Genomic DNA, 10,908 nt, shown 5'->3' on the forward strand with positions numbered 1-10,908 from the left:
CATCTGCTTGTTTTATTACTTCTGTTAAGAAAAGATAATATCTCAGTCCCTAAACCTCCCAGACATGCCTTCTTCTGCACACCTGACTGAGCTGAGGGGGCTGCAGCATTTTGGCTCTTTTGTCAGTTCAGCCCTGTGACACCGAAGCCAGTGGAGAAGGGCTGGCCAAGGGCAGCACTGGGTACTGGCACCCCACGAGAAGGAGCAGAGCCAGGCAATGCCAGCAGCAAGAAGAGGGAAGGAGCAGAGCCGACACGGAGGGAGAGCCCAGCCCTCATCCTCCACCTTGTCCTGCTGCCCAAGAACTGAAAGGGGAGTTGTGGGTGTGTGCTGCCCAAAGGGGTCAGACCCCACTGCTGTCCCCGCTTCTCCTTGTCAACCACAGTCACTGCTCCCTTTCACTCACCAGCAGCCAGGCTGCTTGTCCAGGGCTGCAATATGGCCAAAGCAAGCTGTTTTGCTGTCAACAGCCTCCCGTGCAAAAAAGACTTCCAATATTACCAGCATTTTGCTACTGGATTGTCTTTAAATTATTTTGGGGACTTGCTATGCAATTCCTCTGTCAAGCGTAAAGATCTGTATCTCAATTCATTATCTTGTCTCCATCTCTGTTGGAAAGAAACAGGTACTTCTCAGGTGTGACTTGGTTTGTCCTGAAGCAGATCAACTGCAACTCCCCTGGAAGTGCCTCTTTCTCTACACCAACTATAGTGGGAATCTGCATTCTCTCTGATGAGGAAGTCTGCTCTGTAGGCACCTAGGAGTCAATTAATACACTGGTGCCAAGGGTCATTGGAGGTCCCCTGGGTTATTCAGTGTGAGCTGATGCTCCAGAAGGGTCATTTCCCACAGCTCTTATAAATTCTATGCCATCCCTCTCCTGCTGACTGAGTAACAATTAACAGAGTTACATTACCTTCAGTGAACTCTTTATCTATACCAATGTAGCAGAATTAAGTCCATATAGTGGATATCTACATCTAGGTACCTCTATATAAGCTGGGCATCTCAACTCTGAAACAGCAAGTGGAGATTGAGCACTCAATGCATGTGCTCTTACAAAGGTGATTTGAGATGCCTAAAGGTATCCAGAACATCTGCATAGAACTGCCAGATCTGATACAGAGGTAAGGGAGATTCGTGTGCTCCTGGAGTGGTCACTGGAAGCTGGGCAGGAGACCCTGTGGCATCTCAAATGACACTACACCAACGTGCAAGCAACTAATGTGAGGCTCCAGGCAGTCCAGGTGACCACACCTGGGAGCATTTCAGTGCACACAGAAATAGGCACCTGCGTCCAATCAGTTGAGACAGTCCTGACCTTTTGGCTGTTTTGGAGCTGAGACACTCAGCTCACCTTTAAGTAATAACCATCAGACATCTAAATTTAGATGCCTCCCTCTGCAAGTTACATCCCATCACTAAAGTGAGGTGACAGTTTTCTCACCTTTTTGGTGTGATCACTGTGCCGTTTGTACTTGCCTATGTAGATCTGCGATGCTCCTCCACCTTTCCTGGCACCGCATGAGAGCCATGACCACCCTGTCTCAAACTAACCTACTGTGAGTCAGCAGCCCTCAGGCTCCTAAGTCACTTGGGATTTTTTTTTTAAATGTAGCCCCATTTATCAGCCTTTTGAAAGTACAGGATATGTTTGATGGCTGACACTCAAGGATTTCTCAGGCATTCTGTAAAATGTCAGTGTTGCTTTTATCTTTTCTTCTTTTTTCCCACAATATAATTTGACAGGGTCTATTCCATGGGGTTTTGTGTGTCTGTGTAAATGCAGAGAAGTAGCTGGCAATCCATAATGTGCTCTGACAAGATGCAAATAGGCTGGCAGTGACCAGTGACCTTTGAAATCTTCTTGGGATGTCTTTCTAGACAGGTTGGGCCCCACTGAGATGGTGCTAAACTTTCCATCACTCTTTCTTTCCTCCTCTCATTTTTCATAGCTGCCTCCTTCTCAGCTGGCTCACTAAGCCTAAGACCTACCTTAAAGTTTAGATTAATTTCATGTAACGAAACCTGGTATGTCCTTTCCTAAGAAGCCTCAGGAGTTTAAACTGAAACAAAAGTAGGAAGGATGTGAGGAACTGTCTCAGGGCTCAGTATGGCCCACCTCACAGTGACTGCACTGAGTGTTGCCTTTCACTGTGTGAGCCATCATCCCTGCAGGCCCTTGTGTACTTCTGTGGGGTGTGGAAGAGAGGACTCCCTTGTAGGTGTCTTGTGGCAATCTCCACATGTGATACTCAAAAAGAATCAGCACCCAGAAGTGAGTCGGAAGCCCTAAAACAAACAAACAAACAAAATTAACATGCAGATGAGGCACCTGTGGGCAGTCAGGCTTCAGCACAGGCATATACAGCTGCTCCTCCCTTTTTGAGACAGAGCACGAACTTCACGAGGTGGGAGGGAGGGGTTTCCAAGTTTTAGGGGCTGTGTGTAGGGACAGTGCTCGGTGTGGATAGGCCCTGATGTCAATTTCTTAATCAGGATAATAAAATACTCCCAGTGAGTAATATTTAAAATAACAAATGAAGTCATGAACACGTTGGAGATACACGAGGATTTGGATGGGATTGTGCCGATAGGTGTGTCGGGCCAGAGGCATAATATGTAGAGCAAGGGGGAACATGTCACTGTCTTTGTTCATTAACTGTTTGGGCCAGCAATTTCGACAAAGTGACTCAGCGCTCGCGAGCAGACAGAACTGAGTCTTCAGAGAGCAAGGCTGGGCTGAGCAAGACACAAGGAAAGTCAAGCAGCCCTTTTCAGGAAAGGAGCCGGCTGGCACAGCTGGAAGGGACAAACAGACAAGTCAAGTCCCCACATGAAGTCGCAGCACCCAGCAAGAGCCCCGAGGAAACCATCTCCGGAGCTAGGCTTGCAGCCACTCTCCCTCAGGGCACTGTGGGCCCGTTCGCACCCCACAGCCTCTCATCTCTCACTTTGCAACCAGTTATCTGGTGAGAAAGCACGCAAAGAGACAAAAGGCTTGGAGCAGGGAGGGGACGCACTGCTATTCATAGTCCCGGTCCCCACCCACGGGTGCCAGGAGTCAGACAGGGGAGCTCCTTATCAGGTGCTTGACTGAGCAGCATTCAGTCCCGTCCCAGGGCTGGGACAGGCACCGGCTCCATCTCCACCCCGACGCAGGGGTGAGTGCCCCACTGACGTCAGGAGGTCTTACTTCATTTCCTGGCACAGGGACCGAATTTTCATAGCCGTGTCCTGTGGGAGAGGAGAGGCGGTGGAACTGGAATAGGCGTGCTCGGCCCCACCTCCTCAGCCCTCCAGCTGTTAAAGCTCCCACCGAGGGCGAGCGCGGAGCTTCTGCTGGGCCGGGGTTGCGGAAGGTGCGTGTGTTACTGCTGCACTGGAAACTTGCCTCTTGCAGACGGAGCCTCCCTGTTGCCTTCACCAGGCAAGACCCAGCAAGGTAATTCAAGGCAGTGTTTCACAGGATCCAGGGCAGGCCTGCCTTCTGCAGCTGGGATGGGATGGCGTGCAGGACCGTGGCTCTGGGGGGTGGGAGAGCAGGAGCATGGGATGCCACAGTGAACTGAGTGCCTCCCACCCTTGACTCTATTATGGGATTTCCAGCTGGAGCTCGGGGGTGGTGGTGGAGCGTGGGGTTATTCTGAGAGACAGTCCTGGGAAACTATTTGAAATTTGTGGGTGGATGGTTGTATTTTATGCACAAGTATCCATGAGAGAGGAGGGTCAGGGTGGAGGGAGAGTACTCGGCAGTCAACCGAGAGCCATGATTTGGGGTGTGCTGTGTAAGTTACCACAGCACAGGTTCCTTCACACTGACTGCAGAACCCCTTGGAATTCCTAGGCATTTCTGTAGGTGCTGGATGAGCATACTCGGCTTCTGGGGGACAACAGTCACCCGGTAGATAGCGCAGAGATGCTTCATGCTTCATCACGCCTCGTTAGATGATCTACCCTAGAAAAAAATAAAAAGCAGTAAAAATGGTTACAAGTGTCCAGTTCCCCAAGTACACAAAGTTCTATCCATCCTATTTGTTCCAATGGCCGTGGTGGCTGGCTGTGGAAAGCATCACTTACAGTAAGCACCAGTCAGGACTCAAAGCGATGGGTGTGCTCCGTGCTGCCATGAGGTCTCATGCTGGCTCTCTGGGCTCTCCACGTGCCCCAACAGCCAGCACCGGTCTGTATCTGCCAGAGCTGTGAATAGATAAGCTAATCTGTTCAATAACAAATGTCTGTGGATAAAATTTTAGCATTTGCTCTACAGATTTTCAGAAAGATTCATTATTTGTTACTCAGAAATATCCAGATAACTCGCAGCTATTTGTGCGAGAGATAAATCCCCAAAATTTTGGGAACAATGATTTGTGAAAACTCATGCATGTGTTACTCACTTATTCTGTTCTTTCCATGGGAGTCCAAAGTTCCTGCATATTTGAATAATTTGCATTTTATTGTAGTCAGCTTTTTGAAGAGCTGTACATCTCCTTTTACACAGTGAGGTTAAAAGCTGGAAGAATATTCCACCAGTTCAGTTATAGGCAGGTCACACTGGAGCATATGTGGGGCTGAAAGTGAGTCAGTTATAGTTTCACCCTTTGTTCATCCCTTGATTAGATCAATTGTCATTTATTGAGAACACAGTCTGCACTCCCTAAAATATGTTGGAAGGGCTTTAGAACCAGCTTCATAATTGCAATATGTTGTTCTGGAGGGAGAAAATCAAGGCAAATGCCATAGTGAGCACTAAAGCCTAAATTTTGCAAGGTTCATTTTTTTTGTTTATCTATCAGAAAGCCCCTGGTTTTCCAGCATGGTCACCTTTAAGCACAGGTTCGCCCATGTTTCATTCTGTTATCATATTTAAACTCCTGTTTTAATAGATTGAAGTGACCTGAGACTAACTGATCAATTTGGTATCTAGAAAGCGGTACCTAGTCCCTGGGATCTGATGTGCCATGAAGTGCAGTAGTTTTTGCATATGCTTCAAGCTCCCAAGGAAATAGGAAACTTAATTCCCCTCAGCGATGGGCAGAGCTCACCTAAACATCCGTCTTAAGCCCTCTTTATCCCCTGGCGAGACAGGCTTACTCAGACAGCACTGAAATCCTTATGAGGAGACAGCAGGAACGCACTAGGTGCATTAGGGACCTTGACATCATTGACTTGTGGACTCCTTAAGTGGACTCCTTAAGTGTGGTGGTTACTTCTCATGCAATGAAGAGCATTAGGTCTGACGTGTCAGGTCTTTAGTCAGTGCAAGGCAATATCTTGGGGAGGAGAATGAGGTCTTCAAGACACTTCTTATTGCTGCACTGCCACGAAAAAGGAGAAATATGAGTTTAGGGCTAATGGTTGGTGGCTATTTAATTTGGAGTGAGAAGAGCTAAGCCAGAGGTACCCAGGTTAGTTATCTTGAGGATAAAAGGTGGTAAGGTTCCCCCTTCACTCATAATAGTAAAGGCATTAAAGTTCTCTCTTCATTTGTCCCGGTAAACCACAGCCAAAAGTGCTTCAGAGATAGTAAAAGAGAGAAAACAAACAGAATAACGAGTTTCCTGTTCTGCATTGTTCATCTCTGAACCTCATGGGTACAAGGTACTGATGTTGTTTGGATTTGTCAAAAAAGGGTAAACTGTGTTGTGACTAACAGCTGCTCTTGTATCTCTGAAGTGACAAGGCAGCTTGGTCTCTGCACTGCAGGGCACCAAGCTAATGCCTGTGAAAGTGCCTCACCTTCTCCCTGTTCCCCACACTCCTACAACATTGCACAACCTCAGGCACAGTGCAGAGGACATGCAAGGTGAATTGCCTCCTGCTGAGGGGCTTGGCTTGCTCTTGACAGTCTATACCAAACAAGGAGATGGCTCTGCTCCCACAGCCCCATGTCCTTAGCACTGTGGTGAGGTGAGGATGGAGGTCTGTCCTGCCTCTCCTGCCCCAGTGCTGGCAGCACCCAGATGGTTGATATGACAGCCTGTGTCTTTTCTTCTACAGCTTTGGGGAAACATTTCACAGGGAGGTTGTTCAGGAAGGCAAGAGGATGACGACGTCACCTCCCCAAGGCTGCGGCAGCATCCATGCTGACTACTACCGGCTCTGTGACACAGAGATGGCTTGGGGGATTGTCCTGGAGTCACTGGCTGCAGCAGGCATTCTCATCACCATTTTCCTCATCTGCTCGCTCTTCTTTCTCATCTGCAAAGTCCAAGACAACAGCAAGCGGCACATGATCTCCGTCTATTTTTTCTTTCTCTTAGGCACACTCGGCATTTTTGGTCTCACTTTTGCCTTCATCATTAAACTCAATGACAGGACTCGCCCCACTCGCTTCTTCCTATTTGGAGTCATCTTTGCTCTCTGCTTCTCATGCCTCCTCACCCATGCCTGCAACCTCAGCAAACTAGTGAGAGGAAGAAAGCCTTTCTCCTGGCGGTTGCTGCTGCTTCTCATTGTTTCCTTTGCCCTGGTACAAGTTGTGATCAGTATTGAGTACTTAGTCACCATGCTAGTAAACCAGAAAGAAAACTTTCTGACTATGTCTCGGGAGGATACCAACAAGGACTTTGTCATGCTTTTGATCTACGTGCTCTTCTTGATGGCTCTGACCTTCTTGGTTTCCATGTTCACATTCTGTGGGCCATACAAAAGCTGGAAGAGGCACGGGGCGCACATCTTTGTCACTGTCCTGTTCTCCATTGCCATTTGGGTGGTGTGGATCACTATGCTCATAAAAGGCAACACGGTTTTAGAAAAAGAAACCTGGGATGATCCTGTCGTGGCCATTGCTCTGGTGTCCAATGGCTGGATTTTCCTGATAATGTATATCGTCCCTGAAATTTGCTTCCTCACTGCTCCTCGGAAGGCAGAGGACTACCCTCCAGAAAATGACTTCTGCCAACCCAAATTCATAAAGCAGGCAACTGGCGTGGACAACCGTGCCTACACCCAAGATGAAATTGTGCAAGGTATGATAAAAGTGAATGACTCCACTGTCCCCCATCCCTAAACATGCAAGTACCACTCTTGAGCTAAAAGGGGTATGAGGGCTACAAGAAAAGACTTGAAGGTGATAGGTAATTTAGAGGTAGGAAAAAGTTTCATACCGATTAAACTTCAGAAATACACATGAAAATTAATCTCCAGACAAGAGGGAAATGAGTAAGGACCAATGCAGAAGCCAAAGATGTGTAGGAGGAATGACCGAGTAGGAGACTTGCTGCATATCAGGGCTGAAACCTAACTCCTTAAAACCCTACTATGTCAGGGAAGTCCACATAAAAAATGGTTTTTGTCTCTTAGTGATGCACCAGCTTTTCAGACCTCTTCAGGTTATACCTTGGAAGTTATTTATTTCAGTTCAGATCTCATTGCCATTATCCATTTAAGAATGAACCCATAATCCAAAAAGGAGGCATGGAGGTCTTTCTTTTCTGTATCACTCTCATGCCTACTTGGACAAAGCAAAATGTTTTTATCAGTTGAGGCTTCCCAAATCTATGCGTAGGAGATGTGATTCCCCTCCCTGTGGATCTGCTACTGAGATCACATTTATCACCTTGAGTCAAACCCCCAGGTTTGTAAAAGAAGAGCCAAGAAAAGTTGTGCTCTCGCAGGGAATACCGCAGAGGGGTCTTGTGCATACAAGTGGGAGGGATTTGGCTGGTGATGGTGACAGTTTTTGTGAGGCAACAGGAGGTGTCTAAACTCCAAGGCCACCTATGTCCTGTTATTTGCAATACCATTCATTCCTGCTTTCAGAAGGAAATATTTAGTAAGTCATCCACCTATGGATTTTAACCCATTCCTATCTACATATTGCATAGTCAGACGAGTCTAAAAGCAGCTGCTAATGTAGCCACTTTGAGTATCCCTTGATGTGGTATTTCCAAGCTACTGTATAATGCTGATGCACTAACTTTCTGCTCCTCTTGTCTTGTGACCCAGGAAACACAGGAGACCCCAGCTACTCCCCATACGCTTCTCACTTTCAGATGAAGGTAAGTTCATGCCCCCTGTCATTTTTTTCATGACATGTAGGCTATCGTTCAGGCACTGAAGGCAAAGGAAGTAGAAGGGACAAAGACAGATGGAGCTAGAGCAGGCTCTGTGGAGGCAGGCAGGTGCTTTGCATGGAGCCAAGTCATACCATGACGTGTTCATAGAGGTGCCTGTGACTGAGGGGAAGGAGACAGGTCCAGGGACACTGGAACACAAGAAGGGGCCCAAGGTAAAGTCTGAGGTTGTAGTTTTTAATATTTCAGGCTTTGATATCACATTTTTGAGCACAGTTCCTGCAGTAGACTGTACCCTTTCCTAAGGAGATCGTGCTTATTTCCCCAGCCCATGCCCTGAATGTATTCCCACCAGCAGACACTGGACATTGCAGTACAGATCCAGCATGGGCAGTCTGCATGTCCGCCTGTCCATTCCCCAGTCCTCCTTCAGACCGCAGCCTAGCCAGGTCTAGTAGCTCACATCAGGTCCTCACGTGTCCTCTGGTGACATGTCTCCATCACTGATTTGTTCTGCCAGGATCCTCTTTCACAGCCTCATTGATCACATTCTCAGGAAACCTTCAGCTCTGTTTCTCTCTCCCCTCCTTTGTTTTCTTTTTAAGCCCTTTTCTGTTACTTCTCTCCAGTTTTCAAAGGCAAAGACTTTTGTGCTTCCTTTTCAGGCCATCAAACCCCAGAATGATTTCTCCATCCCTCGCCCCAAGGCCCGGACGAGCCCGTACCATGACTACACTGGTGGGAAAAGCCCCATGTAGCAGCTCCACGGGGAGCAAAGAGACTGTGCCCGCCAGCAAAGGCATGGGGAGTGGGCCACGTGGTCACAAGTGAGATGATCCTTCAAAAGAGACAGTCAACCCACACCAGCAAAACAGGAGGGGAGTCCTCTTTCCCCCTCTTTCCCCCATAGCCCCCTCTCATTCTTCAAACACAGCTTTCAGACACAGCTCTGGCCATCCTGTCCCTGCTCACTCTGTGTCTCCATGGAATGGAGCTTCTCTCTTCTGACAGAGGATCGTCCTGGCCTATTTTCAGCAGGAATGCTGCAAGGCTAGAGAAGCAGGAAGATCATCAGCTGGGTCTGCAACTGGCTCTGTCCCAGACAGGACTTGCCTTAATCAGCTTGTGGGTATGCCTGCACCCCACATCTGACAGGGGTAGAGGCAGGACCAGGAGCATCAGCCCTACACATCCCCTATTCCTGCCCCTCCATGGAGACATTTGAGGTACTACTGAGGACACCCTTATCTATCCACTGTTACTTTTGTGCCCACTCCCAGCCCTGTCTGGCTCTCCTCCAGAGATCAGTATAGAAGAGACAGACAGAGAGAGAGAGAGTATTCCTTTTTTGATTTTCATAATTGCTTCCAACACCGTCCTTATCATCTAGGGACCATGGTGGAGAGGGGGAAGAAAATTTAAAGACATAAAAAGAGCTACACCTATTTACCCTGACACATTTTCCAGTTTGCACTTCAGCATCAGCCTAACTCTGACCCCTGACCATGTGCCCCAGCCCTGTGCTCCCCACTCCCCAGGGGGAGCCCAGCCCCACAAACGAGGGGTTTGGGTCCCTTCTCACCCCTGCCACTCTAGGCTGTGGATCCATGAAGACAAAACCTCTTCCATACATCTCCTTGCAATACCCTGGTGGGATTTAATCTTGGAGCTCTGCCTCCTTCTGAGTGTGTCCATGGCATTAACACAAACATTTCCGAAGCAGCCAGGTTACAGAGGGCGGATACCCTTCTTCCCAGGTGTGAGTGAGCATGAGCATGTGCACGTCTCTGTGTGTGTGTGTGTGTGTGTGTGTGTGTGTGTGTGTGTGGACTGCACCCTGATGATGAGCAATGAGTCTGCAGAGCTGAATCATTCTGTAGCCTGGTTTGTGTTTGCTAAATAGCTTTCCATGATATTTCATACATAACTACAGAGAGCTCTCCAAGTGGGTGTGTATGGTACACTGGTGTCTGACACAGCTATGTATTTATTTAGTACTTTGTATGTGGAATATTTAATTAATAAAACCCCAAACAGCCTATGAGAAACTGGTGTTCTGCTTCAGGAGTGTGATTCCTCTAATGGGCAGTGGGGTGACAGCACCAGTAGCTCTCCGTGGGTTGGAGTGGGCCACCTGGGAGGTTGCACTTGGAGCAAAAATGGCAAAGAGATCCTGGCTTCTTTGAAGCTGTCATTGTGGACAAAAGATCAGCTGCTTGAGAGTGCAGGAGAAAGGTTAGTAGCTTCATTCTACTTTTCTTGAATGAAGAAAGTTGATTCAATGTTAGAGGTGCTTAAGAAGTGAAAAAATATAAAACCAAGCCATGGAAAGCAAATGCCAGAGGAAAGATGTGAACTTTTCATCACTGCATGTGTCTGTATCTATTGTGTGAATACGCCTGTATTTATTCACTTGTGTCTTGTTGGGTACTTGCACAATCAAGAACAGGAAAGGAGGGATGTATTCAGTTTGTAAAAAGATGTCTTTCTTATGTTCCTAATACATGTAATATTTTTATTTGAAAGTAGAAAACAATATCAAAGCAAAATAATTATGTCTGAAGATGATGATAATAATAATAATTTTTGAACCACCTGATGGTATGAGGCTATAGTCTCCCTTTTTAGAGGATCCTCTTCCATGAGATTTTACACGATATGTTATGATACCACATGTCCATATGCTCTTGGCAAGGAAACCCCTTTCCTCAGGCACAGTGCTGTCTAGAGTATGTCAGCCTGGGCCTTCCCCACTCCTCCTACCAGCACTGAAGGGCAACAGAGGGACATTTGTGGCTTCTGAATCACTTTTCATGAAAAAGAGCCCTCCTAAGGATTGGTTTGAAATGCGTCATAGGATAACTTGCCTTTTTCTAGTAAATTTGAGGTG

The 10,908-nt window shown here is 47.4% G+C and overlaps 1 protein-coding gene across 1 annotated transcript; it reads left to right on the forward strand.

Moving 5' to 3' along the window:
• The first annotated feature begins 3,307 nt into the window (after positions 1-3,307).
• On the forward strand, positions 3,308-10,471 carry LOC126645180 (retinoic acid-induced protein 3-like). Its single transcript, XM_050325306.1, has 4 exons — positions 3,308-3,445; positions 6,001-6,971; positions 7,951-8,003; positions 8,684-10,471. Exons 2-4 carry the CDS (start codon positions 6,047-6,049, stop codon positions 8,774-8,776), a joined length of 1,071 nt encoding a protein of 356 aa, XP_050181263.1. The 5' UTR covers positions 3,308-3,445; positions 6,001-6,046; the 3' UTR covers positions 8,777-10,471.
• The last annotated feature ends 437 nt before the right edge of the window (positions 10,472-10,908 follow it).

The sequence above is a fragment of the Myiozetetes cayanensis genome, unplaced genomic scaffold (assembly GCF_022539395.1).
Source record: "Myiozetetes cayanensis isolate MyiCay16 unplaced genomic scaffold, myiCay2020 scf3, whole genome shotgun sequence".
Classification (NCBI taxonomy): domain Eukaryota; kingdom Metazoa; phylum Chordata; class Aves; order Passeriformes; family Tyrannidae; genus Myiozetetes; species Myiozetetes cayanensis.